This window comes from Mauremys reevesii, linkage group 7 (genome assembly GCF_016161935.1).
Source record: "Mauremys reevesii isolate NIE-2019 linkage group 7, ASM1616193v1, whole genome shotgun sequence".
In the NCBI taxonomy this organism is placed as follows: domain Eukaryota; kingdom Metazoa; phylum Chordata; order Testudines; family Geoemydidae; genus Mauremys; species Mauremys reevesii.
This window is the reverse complement of record NC_052629.1, coordinates 112,425,754-112,448,381: the sequence shown is the minus strand read 5'-3', so window position 1 is coordinate 112,448,381 and position 22,628 is coordinate 112,425,754. Positions and strand designations below refer to the sequence as shown.

At 40.1% G+C, this 22,628-nt stretch overlaps 1 protein-coding gene across 19 annotated transcripts in view; it reads left to right on the top strand.

Moving 5' to 3' along the window:
* Window positions 1-22,628, top strand: part of CNTN4 (contactin 4) — a 760,740-nt gene that overhangs the window by 565,926 nt on the left and 172,186 nt on the right. For all 19 annotated transcript variants that reach the window (XM_039547154.1, XM_039547144.1, XM_039547143.1 and 16 more), the window contains one exon: window positions 13,103-13,198. In XM_039547154.1, the coding sequence (XP_039403088.1) occupies window positions 13,103-13,198 (96 nt within the window). The remainder of the gene's footprint in view (window positions 1-13,102; window positions 13,199-22,628) is intronic.

Sequence of the window (22,628 nt, the reverse complement as noted above, 5' to 3'; positions counted from 1 at the left end):
AAAAATTTTATTCTCTGGAGTAATTTTCAATTACCAGTTCTTTTTATTTTATTTAAAATGTCCACTTAGTGGAATTGTGCAGACACACAACAGTTGTTGTACATGTGAGGTCTTGGTTTTGGGTTGGATTTTTTTCCCCCAATACAGTAGTTGATTTTTTTGCTGATATTTGATTTGATGAAAACAAAAATATATGATAATTTAATACTCATTTGAACAAAATACAGCATAAATTGTAGTCGCTGATCATGCAAGCAATCTGTGATGAACAGGGCATGGGATTTTTTACAAACATTCAGACTATCAGTCCATCAAGTTAAATATCCTGCTTTTGACAGTGGTCAGTATCTGAGAATAAGTATTATATTCAGAATAAGTTCCCACTTATTTTTTTATCATCTGCCAAAACAAACGTGAAATGCAGTATCAGGGTATGAAGTGTCTTTCTTGATCATGTGACTAGAAAGGGTATTTCCTACTCCTCACACATGACCTTGCTGCCACAAAAAATCTGGATTATCCTGGCATACCCTGATTGAGGGCATGATCTAACAAAGTGCTTGAACATGCACAGAGCCTAATGTCGTATGATTTTTTAATCATCTCAGGGGTCCCCAATTTTAGTCATGTCGTATTTGTCTTACATATAAATACTCTTATTGACTTGACATACAAATATAAAGTCGGCTCCCTTCTTCCACAAACATTGTAAATAAATGAAACAAAAATATCCTCAAACCTTTTAGTTAAATCCCCAAGCTGCAGCATTCCAGTATTGGTCTCACTTCCTGCTCACTACTGCCCTGGGTATACATCCAAGGATCACATTAGCCTTTTTTTCCCACAGTATTGCGCTTGGCGCTCAGGGTCAGTTGCTTCATCACTATGACCCCTAAATCCTTTTCAGATTCGCTGCTTTCCAGGATACCGTCTCCCATTCGGTCATTATGGCTTGCATTCTTTGTTTCTAGATATGTAACTTCGCATTTGGCTTTATTAAAATGCACTTTTGTGGTGAAGTGGCAAGTACCTCGATGGCATCATAGTCTTATTGATGAAGGCGTTTGGGCAAATCTTAGGAGCTGGTTGTATTCCCAAAAATATGGGTGTCTACTGACTTCTGATTAGTGGATTGGGGGAAGCACATGTACTTACCTGTAATGAAGGATGACATAGTATACCCTGCTCTGAACTGATCTCTTATTACATTACCAATATCTTATTGGGTGTGGAAGGATTGTACTATATAGGAAGTGGCTTTTCATTGTCTGTGAATCTCAATATCTAGCACTACCAATATGTTACATGGAGAAGGTAATGTCTTGTAGAGATATTATGTTCATATAGTACAATGTATCCAGGTGGGTTTGTAAGCAGATGAGCTAAAGAGGGTACCTACCCATGGGCAATCAAGGGCATCACAGAACAATATGAGTCACTAATATACATCTCCTCTTGATACTATAACTTGCAAATTTTAACTAGATTGTGGTCTTGATTCTGATCTCAAACCAATGTAAATCAAGGGTAATCACACTATGAAGTCTGTGGATTTCAATCTGTGTGATCGGTGTAATTGAGGTCAGACTCAATCCGTAAACCTTTTCTTATAGCCTGACTGTTTTTTCCCCCACAGTCTTCAAATAAAGCATTTTTTTTCTGTTCAGTTGTTTGCAAAGCTCCATTTAAATTTATTTAATTTCATCTACGATATTGTTGATTTTTGTTATGCGAAGACATCTTTTATTTGTTTAAACAAATAAAATTGTTTAGAAACCAAAATAATCAAGAATTCATTGGAGATTTATACCGTATAATGATTGAAGCCTATTTCTTATATAAAACTCACATAATCCTTTGTGGTTGTGATATATAGTTTAATTCTCAATGTCATGCTTGGTAGCCTATTAAGTTATAAAACTCCCATGGTAAATGAAGACCAAATAATTGTATGATACATCACTGACAGCGTGGTGAAAGTACTACACCACTGGTAACCATATCTATATATTTTCATGATGCTTAATGTTTTATTCATCTCAGTCACGTCACATTATTTGAGTTCTTCTCACTGGGAAGTTCATTTGTGTAAGATATAGGGAGCATTAACATTTCTTGTATCTCAGAATTTTCATTTTAAGTAGAGTTAATTATCCAAAGTCTTTTAATAAAGAATATTTGGAGAAGGTTAGGAGCGTGCCTTTTCTCTATCAACACAGCTGATCTTAGCCCATCCAACATGTGTACGTATTCATGCCCATATTACCAAAGCTGTGCTGTTACCTGCTATTTAAGTGCTGTAGGAACCTGGGCATTATATTCTGTTTGGTAGTTACTGAGAAGGGGAAGGAGTTATCTTGTGTTGCTGCAGGGCTGCTGACTGAATCCTTTTCTTTGCTTGCCACCTTTTGGCTCCTGTACTCTTCAGTGTGGGTTTCAAAGAAAGGGAGATGATGTCATCATGGGAAGGGGGTGCTATGAATTGGTGAAGTCTGTACTACTTATGAACTCTGATTGATATTGTGAAGTTGTACTATGAAAAAGTGCTTTATTATGAGTGCCTATATGTATGTGGGTCCACCATTGCTGACAGCATCTATAGCATGTACACCCCAGAGAGATACAGAAGTAAATATTTAAGGTTAAGGATGGTACTTACACCTCACCGAGGTTATGCAAAGAAGCAGCTGCATCCTTAGAGACAAACAGTTTACCTGGTTCCTCTGGAGGGAGGAGGGGAAGGTAGGAGCAATGGACAATAATTGGGAGGAGAATAAAAGAAGGGTTTAAGATAAAGAAACAGACAGGAACAGGGGCCATACAGGAAGAGGAAGCATGGGGCAGGAGAGGGCAAGGTCACAGCAGCTGGATAAGGGACTCCTTGAAAGAGACTGAATAGCACGCAGCAGCCTCACAGTGACCGGCAGGCCGCCCCTCGCGGCTTGCCGCCCCAGGCACGCACTTGGTGCGCTGGTGCCTGGAGCCGCCCCTGCTGCATGAGGTGTGGACACACTACTTTCCTGGACCCAGATGGTTCCCCAAGGACTCACAAGAGAAGAATCAAGTAGAAAGTGAGGGATATTTGTGGTTTCAGATGTTTGTTTTGTATGAGCTGTTGTCTCCTGTGCTTTGCAGCGTTAAGTATAAAAGAGCATAATAGTGTTAGACTGTACTCTGTGTTTGAGTGGACTGCTTCACCGCTTCTTCATGCCCCTGAGAGAATTAAACTGTAAACCAAAATCTTCACACCTTTGGTGTTCTGGGAAGGGGGTGTGCTTAGGTTGCTGGGGTATCTTGGATGTCAGTGCTGGTCCTGGAGGCCCCAAGCAGGTGGGCTGAGGATCCTCATTTCCAAGCAGGGGTAGCAGACTGGGAGTCAATACCCAGAAAATGTGCCAGAGAGGCCAGCCAAGGGCTTCAGAAATGTAACACATCTCAGGAGATGAAGGGCACAGAGGCTTGGCTTCCCCTCATAGCTGTCTAGTGTGTGGCTGGCAGGAGGCACTTGCTAGGATCTGTGACTGGGGGAAAGAAAATAAAATAAATGGTATATTTGAAATTAGTTTAAAGTTTGGGAGCAATGAGGAAGAAAGAAGATGGTGGAGAAGAAAAAGTTGAAGGGATGAGAGATGGTGAACTTGGGTCAATGGCAGACAGAAAGGCAGAGCACAGGCGGATCTTGGCAATCGGAGCATGAAGCTAGGGTGACCAGTTGTCCCGATTTTATAGGGCAAGTCCTGATTTTGGGGTCTTTTTCTTATATAGGCTTCTATTATCCCATACCCCCTGTCCCGATTTTTCACACTTGCTGTCTGGTCACCCTAAGTGAAGCATATGGGGAGAGTCAGCAACAGAAAGGTGCAGACAGGAACTGGACAACAGAATATGGGCAGCAAGAGTGGAGGGATGTGTGTGTGAGAGAGAGAGTGAAATAGACTGAGGAGTGGAGCAACAGGGGCTGAATGAGCAACATAAGGTGCAAGACAGGAGAAGAAAGTGAGTTATTTTTGCACTTTTTTGGCATGGCAAATTACTGTGGATAATGTGCACCCCACTTGCTCCTAATTAGGAAAATGCCCGACTATGCAATATGTATGCTATCACCTCACTCAGTGTAGATCTGAGAACAAGCTTGTGATTTTTTTTTTATTGAAAGTCATTAATCATATTAACAACCAGTCAATGGAGACTAAGTGATAAACTCACTCATGGCCCCTGAGACCAGTGAGAGAAACAAAACAGGAATAGAATCCAGGTTAGGATTAAACAAATATATCTCAGCCACCAAAAGAAAAATTAAAACCTCTACAATTGCTAATGTATCTGGTAGATATGGGAAATCCTTACAAAGTTTTAGGCACCTTCTTAGAAATTCAGAGTGCCCTTAATTCCCGCTCTCAGGAGGTGCTCATTTTCTTGTAGCATTATTGTCTAGAAATACCGTGCTTCTTTTTTTAAAAAAAAAGAAAGAAACAAGATTTTCAGATACTATGGTAATGGGAGTGATTATAAAAATCTGGTTAAAGGATTTTTTTTTTGCATCTATCGTCACTGCAAAGTATGTCAGGGAGATTCCCACACCTGAGTCATTATTTTTAGGTGATAAATCTGAGGGACTGTCCCAGATTGAGGTGTCAGTAGAGGAGCTTTTGGAGCAAACTGATAAATTAAACAGTAATAAGTCAGCAGGACCAGAAGGTATTCACTCAAGACTTCTGAAGAAACTAAAAAATTACTAAACTACTAACTGAGGTATGTAACTTATTCCTTAAATCAGTCTCTGTACCAGATGACTGGAGGATAGCTAATGTAATACCGATTTTTTAAAAAGGCTATTTTGGAAAGAATCAACATGGCTTTTGTAAAGGGAAATCATACCTCACCAATCTTTTAACATTCTTTGAGGGTATCAACAAGTATGTGGACTTTCAGAAAGGCTTTTAAGTTCACATACCAAAGACTCTTAAGCCAAGTAAGCAGTCATGGGATAAGAGGGCAGGTCCTCTCATGGATCAGTAACTGGTTAAAAGATAGAAAAGGGTAGTAATAAATAGTCAGTTTTCATAATGGAAAGAGGTTAATAGCAGGCTCCCCCACAGATCTGTCCTGAGATCTTTGCTATCTAATATATTCATAAATGGTCTAGAAAAAGGGGCAAACAGCGAGGTGGCAACATTTGCTGGTGATACTAAATTACTGAAGATAGTTATGTCCAAACAGGCTGCAAAGAGTTACAAAGAGATCTCACAAAACTGAGCAACAAACTGGCTGATGAAATTCGGTGTTGATAAGTACAAAGTAATGCACACTGGAAAACATAATCCCAACTATACATACAAAATGATGGGGTCTATATTGGTTGTTACCATTCAAGAAAGAGATCTTGGAGTCATTGTGGATAGCTCTCTGAAAACATCCCCTCCATGTGCAGCAGCGGTTAAAAACACTTAACAGAATATTAGGAACCATTTGAAAAGGGATAGATAATAAGACAAAATGTCATAATGCCACTATATAAACCTATGGTATGCCCACACTTGAATACTTCATGCAGTTTTGGTTGCCCTATCTCAGAAAAAGATATATTATAATTGGAAATGGTACAGAGAAGGGCAACAAAAATGATTAGGAGTATGGAACAGCTTCCATATGAAAAACAGATTTAAAAGACTGGGATTATTCAGCTCTGAAAAGAGACGACAAGCGGGATCTGATTGAGGTCTATAAAATCATGACTGATATGGAAAAGGTGAATAGGGAAGTGTTATTTACCTCCTTTACATAACATTAGAATCCGATGAAATTAATAAACACCAGGTTTAAAACAAACATCTGTAAGTACTTCTTCAGAGAATGCACTGTCAACCTCTGGAGCTCATTGCCAGGGGATTGTGAAGGCCAAAAGTAGAGCAGTGTTCAGAAAAGAACTAGATAAGCTAATGGAGGATAGATCCATAAATGGCTATTAGCCAAGAGAGTGAGGAACACAACCCCCTGTTCTGGGTATTCCTAAGCCTCTGACTGCCAGAAGCTGGGACTGGGTGATAAGGGATGGATCTCCTGAAAATTACTCAATTCTGTTCATTCATTCTGAAGTATCTGGCACTGGTTACTGTTGGAAGACACAATATTGGGCTAGATGGACCATTGGACCATTGGTCTGACCCAGTATGGCCATTCTTACGTTCTAATGCATTGTGGCAGAGCCGTTGCGACTCCATAGTTAAGCCAGGGTTCGGTTTTGCACTTGATGCAGGACTTCACTCTTGGTTTTTGTATGAAAACCACAGCATAACTGCCTCAAGTTTTCAGCACGTAATCTCAGAGTGAAGCTTGAATTTTCTAAGGAGTTTCAAGTAAATCTGTTAATTACTTTCCTAGTTCTAACTAATTACAAATTGGCTAAAAAAAGTTCATGTTCTCAGTCTCATGACTTTTAAGAGCTCATCTAGCTTACAAGGCACAAACTGTAGAAAGTCAGAATACTGTAGCAAGAGCTCTTTTAGAGTTGTGTAATTATTTTTTTAATTAACTAAAAGAAAAATACAATCTTATGTTATCTGAGAATTTGTGGGCAAGCCAGACTGTAGAGAATACATGACCGGTTAGAAGTGATAGTCACAAAGGGAAATATATATAGCTGTACCATTTGCACTGTAAGTCACAGTAATCGGAAGTTGCAAAGTCTTATTTTCATTTCTTCTCCAAAGCCATCCCATTGATCTTTATGGTAAAAAGTACAGAGAACAATTTCCCACCTACTCTTCATGCAGGAGTGGAGAGGCACTAGAAAGGTGTGTGGCCTATGATTGAGGATAGCATAAATCAAAGGAATAAAATGTACATTTAACTTTTGTATGGCAAGTGGTCTTGCTCCTATGTACTGATTGTTCAATTGTGCAGAATTTAATTCTGAAATGGAACATTTTGTACCCACTTGAATACAAGTTTCTAGGCAACATCTCCACTTTGCACAGCATCCGAGGGTACAGCAGAACCTCTTTAATTGGCACTTCACCAATCCATATATTTTTATAAATAAGTAAAAAAAAAAAAAGCCATAATTTATCCTCCCTTCTCACAAAAAATGTAATAGCAAGATACTATGTACCACAGTAAATTCATTTGTACACTATGGAGACGCATAAATAAAACAAAACTATGCACTTCAAAATAAGGGAATGAAATATGGTTTGTGATGCATCAGCCTTTAAGTTTTATTCATGTTTGTTCACTTAGGACTAGATCAAAAATCCTTCTTACACACACTAGTGAAAAGTTACTCACAACCGAAGCCAACTGGACTCTTCCTGTGAGTAACAGATTCACAGTCAGGCCCTTGTTTACAGTGTAAGGCTGAGTAATGCATGAGCACTTGCCTAATTTACAAAATTCAGTAATTTGCAATGTGAGCATGAGTGATGAATGATCGTCTATATTCATAACCTGAAACATACCCGGAAATGAGCTCTGGCCATTATTCTGTCATCTCTCTGCAGCTCACTCAAGTGGAAACATTTTTCCCCTGGTTATAACCATTTTCTTGTCATAAATAGATTACTGGCTGTTTTGCCAACAAACTGGTGTCCTCTGAGTGATTTTCTTACACCCACAAAGAAGCTAGAAGAACAGCTCTGGGTTTAAACTTACCATTATGTTGTGTACTTTCTCCCCATGCTGAAAGAACTAGAGTTACTGATGTCATGACAAATGACCTAAGAATTTTTTTAACCATCCTTACCAGCAAAATCCCCAAGAGAAGTAAATCAGACTATAAAAAAAAAAAATTCTCCCTTTTCAGCCAATGGGATTATTCACAGTTTTAAAATTAAACACCCACATAAGTGTTTGCAGGATCGGGGCCTGAAAACTGTATTATGTACAGTCTGTACTGTGCCTTTTTATATAATGCAAAATTAAATACTTCAGTCTATGGTGGAGGAATAATCGAATAGCTGAGTCACTGCTTGAAAAGTCTATTACTATCTGTCTTCAAGACTTTGAGATTATAATACTTTTAAAATTTTCTTACTAGATAGATGGACACATTTTAAATACTGTACATACATCTCCCTTTGATGAGTGGGACCATGATGCCTTTTCTGTGGAATTTTTATTTATCATCAATATTAATCATTATTTTTTTTCTCCAAATGCATTCATTTGTGCAGTTTTAACTTTAGATTTCCCAGATGATTATGTTAGTTGGTAATAACAGTGGTTGTGGTAGTGCAACCCTTACACATGTTGCTAACCATTACTCATGCAAATAGTCCCACTGAGGCCAATAGGATGATTTCAATGATTAAATTCTCATCGATATGAGTAAGGGTTGAAGAGCTAGCCCTTAGCTGTACAGTATTGGTAACCACAAATGTTGAAGCCTGGCCAAAAAAAATACTGATATTGGCTTAAAAAATCATGAGATTTTTTTCAAAGGGGTTCTTTTAATTTGCCTTCTGGTTTCTGAGCCTCTGGTGTGCCCTTGCTTCATGTTTTCAAACTTTTTTCCTCAACCACAAAGCTGGAAACTTACTTTAAAATAAAATAAAAATGAGATAATCATAGAATGATGTCACTCATGAAATGGAGAGTAATCGTATATTGCATGATTTATGATAAAATAGTCACAATTGGCAACACTGACTTTAATTTCTCTAGAATCCCATCTTTTTGTTTGTGAATGCACGTGAAAAAGTTACCTGCGTTTATTTGCTGCTTTTTTCACTAATCTCATTAATCTGCTGTCACTGTTAAACCTTTACTTGTTGACTTGAAGAGAAGTGATGTTGGTGGAGTCTGATACCTAAGCAAAGATGTCCGTGTGGATGAATAAAATCACAGCTGAACTGACTGGAAAAGATCTCCTGAGTCATCTAGTCCAATGGCTCTCAACCTTTCCAGACTACTCTGCCCCTTTCAGGAATCTGATTTGTCTTGTGTGCCCCCCAAGTTTCACCGCACTTAAAAACTACTTGCCTACAAAATCAGACATAAAAATACAAAATGGTCGCAGCTCACTATTATTGAAAAATTGCTTCTTTCTCATTTTTACCATATAACTATAAAATAAATCAACTGGAATATAAATATCATACTTGCGTTTCAGTGTATAGTATATAGAACAGTATAAACAAGTCACTGCCTGTGTGAAATTGTAGTTTGTACCGACTTTGCTAGTGCTTTCCATGTAGCCTGTTGTAAAAATGGGCAAATAGCTAGATGAGTTGATGTATCCCTAGAAGACCTCTTTGTACCCTCCCAGGGGTACATGTACGACTGATTGAGAACCACTGATCTAGTCAGTCCCCCTGCTCTGGGGAACTGATCCTGCAGCCTATACCCACATGAGTAGCCCTGGTGGAAATCAACGATCAGTGACTACCTCACATGTTTAAACCTGCAGTTCAAGCCCCTGGGGCAGAATTGCTGTACAACAATCTCTTGAGTCTGTTTTGAAAATCACTGGTGCTTTTGTTATTATGTATGACAATCTCCCTTGGCAGATTATTCCATTGTCAGACAGGTTCTCCAGTTTAAAAAAATCCTAATATTTAATTTATTTTCTCCCTACTTTGGTTTCAGGCTATTAGTTCTTATGTTACCATCCGCAGCAAGAATGAAGTTCACTCGTACATTCTTTGCACAGTCATAACTAGTCAGTGGGAGTTTTGGGGAGGATGAGGAATGCAGGACTGGACCTTTGAAAGCATCACTTTCCCTTTTGTGTGTTATTAATTTTGAAGGTATATTTTTGCCTGTTTGAAAAGACATCACCATTGTTTTTTCTCTAGGCTACAACCACAGTAATGCGGTGTGAATGGAAGGGAATTCTTTTCACCCACAACTGTCTGTTGCTTGATTTACAACATTTAGTAACTTCCCAGTCAAGGAATATGACTCTATTTTTCTTCCCTATTTAGCCATGGTTTTGTATTCTGCATTGTTTTTGTTACATATGTTCCCAGTCTTGAATCAGGGTTGCCAGTATAAACCTCTGTCTCACTGTGGAGTCCTATCGCAATGGTCCACACTAGTTGATCCAGTGCAGAATTGGGGCCGAAATTATTATGACACGTTATTTAATTTGGGTCATAGCTTTGAGACCTATGTGTTACTTTGATCTTCCCTAAGGGTCTGATCATGTAAAGCGCTTAGCCAGTTGCTGACTGGCCTCAATTTGCTTATCATTGCCTCAGTCTACTAACTCCAAAAGAAACTGAGACGTGTTGATATTTTGGACTGTAATAATTTTCACAACACATTCACAGTGTAAAAGGGCTTTCCTTCACCCCCTTCCCTGGTTCTTGTTACACAGGCAGAAAGCAGAAGACCAGAAGTCTGAAGTGCAGGCAATGCAAAGTTTATGGGGGTTTAGTTCCAAGCAAACATATTTTGAAGCCCTTCACACCAGTCAGGCTTATTTTTATACGCCGATAGTTTCCCCTTCTCCTCCCCCAACTACAGTTCTATACACCAATAGAACCCCTTCTCCTACCCCCTAGCTACGCACACTGATGGAGCACTCTCTTCCCAGGGTTCTGTTTCCAGCTCTGATGCCACAGAGCATTTATCCTGTGTCCCCCTTGCCAGCTCTGATGCTGCAGAGCCTTGCCTGTGTCCCTGTTCCTCCTTGCCCTATTCCCAGTCCCCCATTGTGCCATTACCATTCCCCTTCCCACTCCTCCTTCTCAGCAGGCCCAAATATACCTGCAATGATGCCTCTAGTCACATCCCTTATAACTTATGGTCATTTTCCGTTCTGGAGGGTCGTGAGTCAGGGGTCTTCATCCCACCCCGTTTGTACGCCATAAGGGGAGGGGTAAGAAGTGAGGCTGTGCTCTGGTCAGGGGCAGGCATTTCTCTGATCTTTTAGTGTTTTACCTCCCACCCAATCTCCCCTTACCGCTCCCGACTGGTTACCTGACCTTGCTTTGAGATAAGGAGTTGCGGCAGTCGTCAAGTGTGCGCTCATATATTACACTCCCACTGTACCCTGTACCACTTTCAGCTCCATCGCTTATCTGTCTCATTGTACTAAAAGCCCCATCTGGTTGTGGGAAATGAAACACACAACATCTTTGTCCTTTGTTCTTCACACATATTAGTAAGGATGTAAGAGTATTAAAAGTCAAACCCAAAATTCTGTCTCAGGCTAACAAACAGGCTTGTATGCTAACACACAGCCGTGCACAAGTTTCCTTAATCTCCCTTCACAAGCCATACACCCTCTGAATATTGTGCAATATTATTCAGTCATTTAAAAAAGAGTAAAATGTATAGCATAGGGACACAGCAGAACTGTGCTAAAATGTGTATAAACCTTGTAATTAATTGTTGCACATTATTTGAATTCTGATGACTGTTTTTACTTAGATTGTAAACTCTTTGGGGTCAGGGCTGTCTTTTTGTTCTGAATTCATACAGCACCTAGCGCAATGGGATACTGGACCATAGAATCATAGGACTGGAAGGGACCTTGAGAGGCCATCTTGTCCAGTCCCCTGCACTCATGGCAGGACTAAGTAATATCTAGACCATTCCTGGCAGGTGTTCGTCTAACCTGCTCTTAAAAAACCTCCAATGAGGGAGATTCTACAACCTCCCTGGGCAATTTATTCCAGTGCTTAACCACCCTGACAATTAGAAACATGGCTGGGCTCCTAGGTGCTACCGTAATACAAATAATAATAAGCCCCTGCCTTGTCCCCAAAAAGTCTTTTCATGGTCGGGCAGAACACTCAGCCCAAGGTGTAAGAGGGGACTTGGCCCCAACCCTGCAAAGAGTTTGCACATTGTGTAGCTTTACTCCTGAGTAGGGTTACCAGATAGCAACTGTGAAATAAGGGACAGGAGGTGGGGGGTAATAGGCACCTATCTAAGAAAAACTCCTCCAAAAAGGGACTGTCCCTTTAAAAACGGGACATCTGGTCACCCTACTCCTGAGAGTAAAGGTATGTGCATGCGTAAGTGTTTTGCAGGTTCAGAATCTAAGACACTACTTTGAGATTAATACCTGAATAGCACTGTGGTTAAAGTGAAAAATGGAGTTTTCTTAATAGCTAAGAGCACTACCGATGGACCTGTGTTAACTCTTCCGTAGCAAAAAGATCTAAAGGGGATAAAAATTCAGTGTAATGTTTTTCACTTTGTAACAGTGTAATGACATTCCTGTTGTTCCCTTACCTCCTGTGTATTTTCTGTGTTTTTCTGCTGCGCCAAACAGCAGTTTTGAGATCAGCAAACAATGGCTCCGTTGCATTGAAAGGAAAAACAGAATGGAAATTTAAAAACAAGCCACTATATAAGATAAAAAGGCTATTGGGGTGACTCAATATACTAGAGATCTTGCACAGAATTCCCATGGCAGCTGATGCTGCTGATCAATACTTGGTGCTGCTAGTTGGGTCACAAAGTGTAACTTCAACAATTAATAGTAACTTTCTCAAGCTCACTGTGGAAGACAGAGAGAGAGGGGGGTCACATTTTCCCAGTGTCTAATACCTCCAGGACAGGACAGGAGAGAAATGAAGTGAGGAATTTAGTGCAATAAAGCACTGTGCAGCTAACATACATTGGTGGATTAATGTCAGTGTTAGCAGGGAACTTCACTATGGGGAATCTTTCCCATGTTCCGAATTGCAGATTTGCATCCACATGTGGGTTACATGGGACATCAATAACAAAACTCATCCAAAAGGGAAAGACTCATAATCTGTGGGGAAACAGACATGGATTATAAAATAAATGAGGATAAATGGCAATTTAGGGCAATAATTTCTTCTATTGTGTGTTATAATATTAACTGCACAAGCATAATACATTGTTATCTCTGAGTTTACTTTGCCCTCAGTGAATGTCCACCAGTACCAATCCACAATCACCCAAATATTTATTGAAACTTTTGTTTCCTCCGATGTTTTTCTACACTAGGCAACAGCCTGTTTTGCCTCTGTCTTAGGAGCAGACTTCTACAAATATCTTTCCCAAACTGATGTTCATTTTGTATCTCCCTCAGAAAATAAAATAAACAACCCTAACATATGCAGTCCTTCCAGAAGAGAATACTAATGCCATTTCATGCACTCTTTCTTGTTAACAGACCTTGAAAACTTCAAGACAAGAACAAGAAGTACAGTGTCAGTCCGACAGGGTCAGGGAATGGTACTGCTGTGTGGACCACCACCACATTCTGGAGGTAAATCATATCAATAATGCTATTTTCAATATTCAGTGGCAATTTGCAGGTATCTCTGGCTTTTGCTCCAGAATAGGGTTTCAAGAGTTCTTAAAGCTTCCATCCAGGGAAGAAGCAGGTGATAGTGTTGGATTGAGAGAATGATCCAACCTGAATGGTTCTTGCTGGGCATACAGACACCTTGATAAATCTGCTAAGAACTTGGTGTGATAAACCCAGACAAAGGATAAAGTTTTATCATCTAAATGCATGCATGGAGAAGAAGAAACTAATGCAAAGGTCAATGTGTGCCAAAGTGGAGCAGATGAACCTAGATTAAATGGAGCCCATACATCTGTTTAAGATCTGCATGTTTGGTTTTCTGCAGTTTTCAGTCAGCAGGGAGGGTAACCATGTAGAAAGAACGTGGGTCACATGTTGAGCCTCTTTCCATTGCGTTATTATTTCATTCACAATAATGAATTTCACCCTCAGTGCAAGAGAACTTGTATCCTCTGCACCAAATTTAGCCCTGAGGCACAAGTCCCATTGAAGTCAATGAGATTTGAACCCACCTATTCCAGAGCTAAATTTGACTCTGTATTATGTGGTTCTAAGACTTTAAATAATGTGGGGAGAAATGAAAGGGTGTTATCAAGTTAGTGTAACTTCCAAATATGAATTAGCTTAAAACATGGTACAAAAATCCCCTATATTCTAAATATATTGCTTTTATAAAGAAATATTCAACAATCTTTAACAGGGAAATGAAAAAGAACACACTACAAATGCTCGTGTGATTTGTTCTCTTTTGACAGTGTGTGATATCTATCAAATCCTTGTCCCTGATGGGAATCAGCATCATCGATGCTGCTGTTCAGACAAGTTAACAGGGAAGTTTCAATAATAACTCAGTGTTTTCTCAGTGGCAAAGAAAGTGGTATATGGCCCCCAAAAAATCAAGTTTCTAAATGGATTTTATAAACTATGAAGACTATAACAATTACTTTACTACAACATCGTTTTAAAAGGGGATGATAAAAAAAGTTTAGAAAATTCAAAGCAATCATTTTCAACTAAAATTGTATAAAGATTTCTTATATCCTATGTAGATATGTAACGAGTGGTGCCAAAATGATCTTGGTTGACTGGATATTTATACCTGTGTGTTTCTGTGTTGCAATTCTCACAAATCAAGCATTGGAAAGATAATTAGTTAGTTGTCTATTATATCAATTGATTGATATTGGACTTGATCGCAGGCAATGCATTGTGTGCCCAGCAGTCAATGAAGTGTGTCATACAACTTCAGTGTATTGTCACTAATCACTATGATCAGCAGCCATCTATTTTGGCTGGGTATACACCCAAGTGGTATTTCCAGTAATCCACATATAACTTCTCAGGTAATTTTTCTCTCCTTTTTTTTTTTTATTGTAATCATGTTTTTAAATCTATGTGCCATTTGAGTCCTCACTCATCAGCTAAACATTGCCTAGCAAACCATTTGCCACTGTGGTGCTTTTACTGCTCAGACACAATGAGGCAAGTATTTACTGAGCCCATTTGCTTTTGACCAGCTGTCAGGAAAGCTTGACAAGTCTACCAGCCTCCCTTGGCCCCTGGGCTTCACAGTCCCCAACTAGACTGCCACTTGAAAGAAACAAAATTTTTAAAAAAATGGTTTGGAAGGCCCCTGGGTCTGATACTTTAATGACCTGTGTGATCTGCTCCTGCTTACAAATCAAGAAATCTTTTAATTCTGAATATCATCTGTAAGCCTTGACCAAACCTTTTTGAATCAGGATAAACCCCATACAGACATCCCACTGACCCCTATTGATCTGAGTAAATATTTTTTGCACCAACAACATTGTTCTGCATTTTAACTTGTGGGAAGCTCTGAAGTTTTTCTTCACCAAAGGTACATTCCGTGCTGTCACTGTATGGGGGAGAGGGAATGCTATGATAAAGGATAACCATCTACCTAATTTCTGTAACTAGGACACCTTTCGCTTTCATTTTTTTAGGCATTATCCCTTTCCTTCAGTGTATAATATTACCATCAGAATTACAACTTCTGGAATCTCCATGGAAGTACCCGTTACAGGGACATGGTTGTTTCATCTGCAATCTAAGGCACTTTGTTCCTACCTTAAAGGCTTAATTTGGGACCTACCTGCACTGTGCCCCATTGAGGCATCTGCATTTATTAACTGCTGAGCACTCGAGCATATAGTGGAAGGATTGGCTCTTGTCAGCTCATGTAATCTGGTGTGCCTAAGGTTTTATAGAATTCCCAGATCCCAATGCAGACCAGCTTACCCAACTTTTCAGTAGAGATGTGAGGTCCAACACAGATGCAATGAAACCTGCATTTTTAAGGTAAAGGGACTGTTACTGGAGGGTTCTGGGGTTGTAGTGGTTGACATTTGAAAGGTCAGAAGTAAGTGTAAGAGCTTGAAGGGTCCGGTAGGAACTTTTCAGTAAAAAGTACCCTGAGCTGACTCCTATATTACAAGCCTGTTACTTAACTCTCATCCCCAGGTGCACAAAGCCTCCATCACCTGCCACCCACTACCACCTGCTTCAACTTTTCTCCCCCCACCCGCCCAGCTATAAAACCTTGTCTCCCTCCCTGTGACAAGTTTCCTGACTTGATTTCCCCAACTGCAGGCTACACCTCCCCTACCCCTATGATGAATCCCCTTTTGTTTAAAACAAACAAAAAGAAGTATTTTTTCACAAAACACAAAGTCACCCTGTGGAACTCCTTGCCAGAAGATGTTGTGAGGGCCAAGACTATAACAGGGTTCAAAAAATAATTAGATACGTTCACGGAGGATAGATTCATCAATGGCTATTATCCAAGATAGAGCGGGATGGTGTCCGTGGCCTCTGTTTGCCAGAAGCTGGGAATGAGCGACAGGGGATGTATCACTTGATGATTACCTGTTCTGTTCATTCCCTCTGAGGCATCTGGCATCGGCCACTGTCGGAAGACAAGATACTGGGCTAGATGGACCTTTGGTCTGACCCAGTTGGGCCGTTCTTCTGTTCTTATGTTTACCTTGAATTTAGTTCTTGACAGTGTGACATAAATTGTTTTGCTCCTCTTTTAGTCGTTGTTTAACCCTCGCCTCCCAGGTGCTCAGCCTCCCTCTTTTCATGCCATAGTCTTGGGAGGAGCTTTTTGTTTTTTTTATTTTGATGGGGGTTGGGGTGTTTCCCTTCTGGGCTGTTTTAGTGTTATGATCATGTTTATTACCATGCTGAAATCAAAGCTGTGCTGAACTTTGAAGGAGGCTGATACTTGATCTACATTCAAATCTCTGTTTTTGACTAGAGAAATGGGATTCAAATATATCTCCTGAGATACTCATAAGAATTACACATCTATTATAACTGTACCAGTAACTAGTCAGTCTTTGAACCCATTGCTTTATAAAAATGCTGAACAAACATTATTCTAAAATGCTTAAAATTGGCTTCTTAAAGATATAATAGTTTCAGGTAGTTTTAAGACGTATGTATGCAAATGTCTATCCATTTATTTGTAATGAGTTCACCATCATAGAGAGAGGCACTGTATACCAAGAATAAGAAAAGCATATTACTGGCTGAAGGCACCATCTTCCCCCATCACACCCCATTCTCTCCTCCCTCTGTCCTCTCCCCTGCTTTCTGTGTGCTCTATGCAGTTAGTTTCTGTGGCTGTATATTGGTTACCTAGGAAACTGCTGTAGGCTGGAATTCGACTGAAAATGCTACTGGACTGAGTGTCAGAATTGTGGCCTGTGTTTCAAGTGATGCATGAGTGCATGTAAAATTTTGACAATTTTATTATTATTTGTGACATAAAATAACGTCAAGCACTGGTGCCAAATCCATACATGGTGTAACTACATTGATGAATTTGGCCCACTCTCTATTGCAGGCTGTCAGTGCCATTTAAACCAAAATGTACACCCATAGAATCAGTGATACTCCCCCTGCATACATGCGATACACACTCTCCCATAAAACCAACGCTACCATCCCAGGCTCTCTCCTAACATCATGAGCCCTCACAAATTATCCCCCACCCCTATCCTGACAATATTGTCACCAAGTAAAGAGGCTGCCATTTCCCAGTAGGGGCAGGTAATGTAGAAACTTATAAACAAGAGATAAGACACAAATAAGGCTATTCACAATGACTCTCTCCTACCCAACAATTAATTCAGCTGCCTTAAAATCAAACCATGCTCCTTCTATACCACCCCTGATGAGTCTGACCTCACCCTTACAGAGAATTGGTCTACATACCAAAAACTCCTCTGCCACGAAGATTAAATGCGTAAATTAATTTAGCGTGAGCAATGGGAATTCCAGGTTATGTGCTGAGGGTTTTTTTGTTTTGTTTTATTTATTTTATTTTTTTGCTGTGAGGAATTTTGTTGCTATTTTGCAGATAAAATGGCTGAGATCCAGATTGAACTGTCAGATTGGTGTGTTGTGTGTAAGTGACTCAAAGACATTTTAATGTAAATGTATTCAGTGATGACAGTAACAATCTAAAGAGCTGATAAAGTTATTTCCCATTACTGTGATCTGAATATATACAGCATGTAAGGAAAGGCATGTTATGGTGTCTGTGAGATAAGCGCACACACTTCTGGTGCCCAGCAAGGCAGAAGACTGAGGATATTATTACTAGATCCACAGTTAGTTTAAATTGGCACAGCTCCATTGTTGTCAGTTGGCCTGTGCCAGTCTACATAAGTTGATGTTCTAAACCATTTTCAATCAGAAGAAATTTTATGAAAGGCAAAGTAATTCCAGTCTATTCTGCCCTGGATCCTAGTAATCTCACTTGCCCTGCATGAAGAAAATGTCGTCTTCTTTTTTTTTTTTAACAGGACCTAATTTGTATTTAATATAATTCACCCTGCTCAGCAGGAAATAACCTGAAGGAATGGTAGAATTTTTAGGCTCCAGAACTAGTGATTATTTCCAAATTGCATTTTGGTTAGCCAACTAGCTTGCTCACAATATACGTTGGAAACCATTTGCTAATGATTACTGCACAATTACTGCAGATATCTCCTTTTCCAAATGTGGGGAGATAGAAGTGAGCATGAGAATATCCGATGTTCCTGGCGGGTACTCTTTCTAGGGATGTTTTATCAGTGAAAAACTATAGCAGCTTCCATCCCAAGGGATCCCAAAGTAGTTTTTACTGACCAAAACTGTAGAGATCACTTCATCCAATACTGTAGTTCTGCCATCTCTGGGATGTAACATAGCAATTGTTTAATGCATTACTACAGCAATACACAGCAGTTTTAGGCTAGACGTGAAGAATACTATATGTAATTGAAAATACAAGAGCAATTTAGAGAGAGAAGATACAATTATCTGATTTGGAATTTGATTAGGACACTGTGCTTAATGCCATCCCCTGGCAAATAGTGCCATGGACCTTTAATTTACCTGCTGAGGACCAGAAAACAAGAAATCTGTTTCATGAAAAATCTTGAGATATCAACATTTATTTTCATTTCACATCTAACTCTAGACATTTTGAATTTTTTTCTCAAAAAATCCCCACAAGAGAGAGACACACACACACCCCAGAATAGCCAATGGTGCAGTAGTTAGCAAGTGGGAGATCCAGGTTCAAGTGCTTGTTCTGCCTGATTCAAAATAGGGAGTTGCATCTGGGCTTCCGGATCTCAGGTAAGTGCCTTAATCTCTGGCCTATTGCCTGTTCTGAGGTGAGTCTCTCTCCAAAAAGCTTTGGTTTTGACAGATTGGCATTTTATGACAAAAAAAATTTTGTCCAAAAAATCCCAACTATCTCTACTGAGGACAATGGTTTTACATATCATAAAAAAGAACACAGTGCCGCTTCGCACTGTGACTAAGATGGAATAGCACCATCTAGTGAATCATCACTAGCACATCCTCAGCTACTCCTTGGAGAAAACTCAGCCGTGGAGTGGCCCAGCCCAACCCTCCTTCGCTTGGGAGATCAAACAGGGTGAAAGCAGTAAATGTATGGCACCAGGACAATTTTTTCCCCTTTGTTTTATCATTAAGAAAATCTATTAATGGTTCATCGTGTTTAAAAAAATAAATGGTTCTACTTCTTTGCTTCCATCCCCTACCCTCATTCCTCTCAGCTGTAGTTTGCTACATGTATGTAAACAGAAGTTTGGTCTTTGGGATTGCCACTGAGGGCAAAATTATGTTGGATTTCATGTGCTAGTTGAGCTTTGATCCATTTACTACCTTAGAGATGCTAAAAAAAATCAGCTTTCTTCTATTAAAATTCTAGCAGTAATTTATCCTAATATGAGGCAAATGATTAACAAGTATTTTCAGCTTCTTAAATGGGACCGAATACAGTTCATACATAATCATTTGGACTTTCCAATGCAAGATGCATCACAACAATTCTTATTTTAATACAAGCTGGAAATTCACTGTATGAATGTAATCCCTTTTTTTTTTCTCCAGCTGAAAAAGAAATGTGTATTTTTTAGGAGACATTTTCAGCAGGGAGTCAGCATTTTGTCAGGTCAGTGCATCATAGTGTTACATTGTGTTAAGCAGCATAATGATGCGACATGCTGAAATGCTAAAATGCTGGCTGAGCGCTGGAAATTTGGAAATAGACACCTATTTGGAGCGAGGAATAAAGGCAGGAATGGATGTAAATCAAACATTTGCCACTGTCAGATGTTTAGCTCTTGAAACATTACATAGATGGACACAGAAGATTGGCTTGCTGTATTTATAGGACCCTGTCTTTTAGAAGTTCGCTTTTTTTCCCCCTTCCCCATTTATTCACTCATACCTATTAAGCAAGTATAAAATAGAGAAGTAGTAAAACTAAGAATAATAAAGCTACCCAAGTCATCATCTTTGTTCCTTAGCCATTAATCCTATCACATTCATGTATTCCTTCCCAATACTTCTCAGATCTCTCATCATTAAAAAGTCAACTTCTAATAATTCCTTCATTCATACCACAACACCTAGATCCACTGGTTATTGCTGACAAAGTGCTTTATAAAGATGGGGGACGTTAACAATGGCAATGGCGCCAGTAACTTCCGTTCTCTGAAGGGGAATCACAGTGTTGAATATACTCTAGGAAAGAGCAGGATTTAGCCGTTGTAGTAACAACTTCAATCATTTTACATTGTAAACACTTCAGACAAAAGACTACATCTATCTCCGTTTTCACAGCAGCTAACAACATTGAGTCCTGATTGCAGCCTCTGTGTGCTACCATAAAATTAACTAGTCAATAATAATAAATCCTAGTATCTCCTACTAAGTACATTAAAAACCAATGGCAGTTTTAGGAAATGTTAAGGAACTTAAAACGTTTGGGTGGCTTTCTTGATGAGACAAGTTGTGGGTGTTCAGTGTTTCTCAAGATCAGCCCTATAATTTGGAGGTAGCAAAAACAGTACTTATAGTGCTTTACATTTTCAAAGTACTGCTAGATCGATACCATCTGAAGATGTGTACACTCCATAGGGAATGAAACACCCCCCTCCCCTTGGAAATATTTCAGGGATTCTTTCCCTTTAAATGAATTCCAGTACAAATCTCCATATTTACTATCTCTTCACTAATTCATGTCGAATCAGTGCTAATACACTGGTACTTTATTCTGTGCATTTATGGAAATTGGGACATTTAACTGTCATATTTACCAGATTTATGTTGTTGCTGAGTGCTGCATTACCTACTATACAAATAGTAATTTAATTTTTGAATACTTGCTAACAATATCTCTGCTATTTCATTATGAGTCTATAGATTAAACAGTGACATTGAACTATTTAAATCTGAGCCAGCTTCAATTGCACTGGTTTACTGAACACTAAAAGCCTCTTTTTGTAACTCTTGCAGCCTGCAGGGTCACAGAACACACTCTTGTAGTAAAAGCCACAGGAGTGGGATGGAGAGCCCAGGAAAGTTCATGCGGTTGTCCTGTTGGTGTTCCTGATGTACGATCTCCTTTCAGGGGCAGTGCACATAGGAATACAGGGCAGGCAGCTTGCCAACATCAGTGACCCATGGGGGAGTATAAACTCTGCCACCAGCTTCTCTGACCTGTTCTGTTTTGGGGTGACTCCCTTCCTTCTGGAATCAAAGCACTGCAAGAATCAGATCCCACCCCATTGGCTGCCCCACCTATATCTGTGCTATTCTGCATCTCCATGAGGAGAGGACAGTGTGGAATTTAAATACATATCAAAGCATCAGTTCTGGTTGATTTTGCCATCAGTGTCCCTGCCATCTGCGAATCCTGTCAGAGAAAGTAATTATTGTGTGCCCTTGATATGTCCCTCCCATCATCGAGTCCTGGCAGAGAAGATTTAGCTGCTGTTGTTGTTGTTGTTATTTATTACATGCAAGAGAACTATATTAAAAATTATTAAGGTTGCAAAGTCAAGCACTCAAAAATTAGGAAATGCCAGAATTAAGGTTGCCTCTGCGTGCATTATAATACTGTCTTTAATTACATGATCATATACAATTTTTTCCACAGGACCCCAGTCTCATTTCCTACACAGGATTGCTGAATGTTGTGTAGTTAAGGGGGCTGTTGTCTGGAGGACCTCTACATCATTTGTTGCAGAAGTTGGAAGGTGTGTAGTGAATGAGGCAGGGTACTGCAGAAAGAGAAAAGACAGTTGCATGGTTGAAGCAGTTGAATGATGCCCTGGAGAACTGGGTTCTGTCCCTGCCTTTTCCATAGAGTTCCTGTGAGATGCCAGTCAAGTCACTTAAACTGGTCTTTTCAGGGGTGATCACTAATTGTATGTTCCTCATGTTCTGAATTCCTGATTTCACACCCTGGGTATGATTTGCAGGAGTGCTGAGAACTGCAACTGAACTCAGCGGGAACTAGGCTGTGAGTAAGTGTGTGAGTAAAAAGTGCTATATAATGCTAAGTACTCTGCAAAATCCGGTCCTACATATCTCGAATTGGGCACCCAAAATTAGTGAATACTTTTTTACCCTTCTCTCTCTGTGCCTCCATTCCCCATCTGTACTAAGGATGTAAAAAGTTAACCAGTTAACCAGGAAGCATTAGGCTTACCGTTAACTGGATTTTAACTGGCCAGAGGGATCCCAGCCCTGGCTGCGGCGGGCAGGTTGGTGTGGCCCCAGCCACCACGGACAGCATGGCGGGCTGGATAGGCCACGCGGCGGGACCCCAGCTGCGGTAGGCTGGAGCAGCCCCGGCTGCAGCAGGTGGGCTGGGGTGGGATCCCGGCCGCGGTGGGCCAGGTGGGCTGGGGTGGATTGGTCTCAGCCATGGTGAGCCAGGCAGGCGGGACCCCAGCTGTGCGGAACCGTCAGGCCCACAGCCCCAACGGGACCCCAGCCAGGCCAGTGGGACCTCAACCCTGCTTCCCTCCCCCCCCCCCCCCGCCGC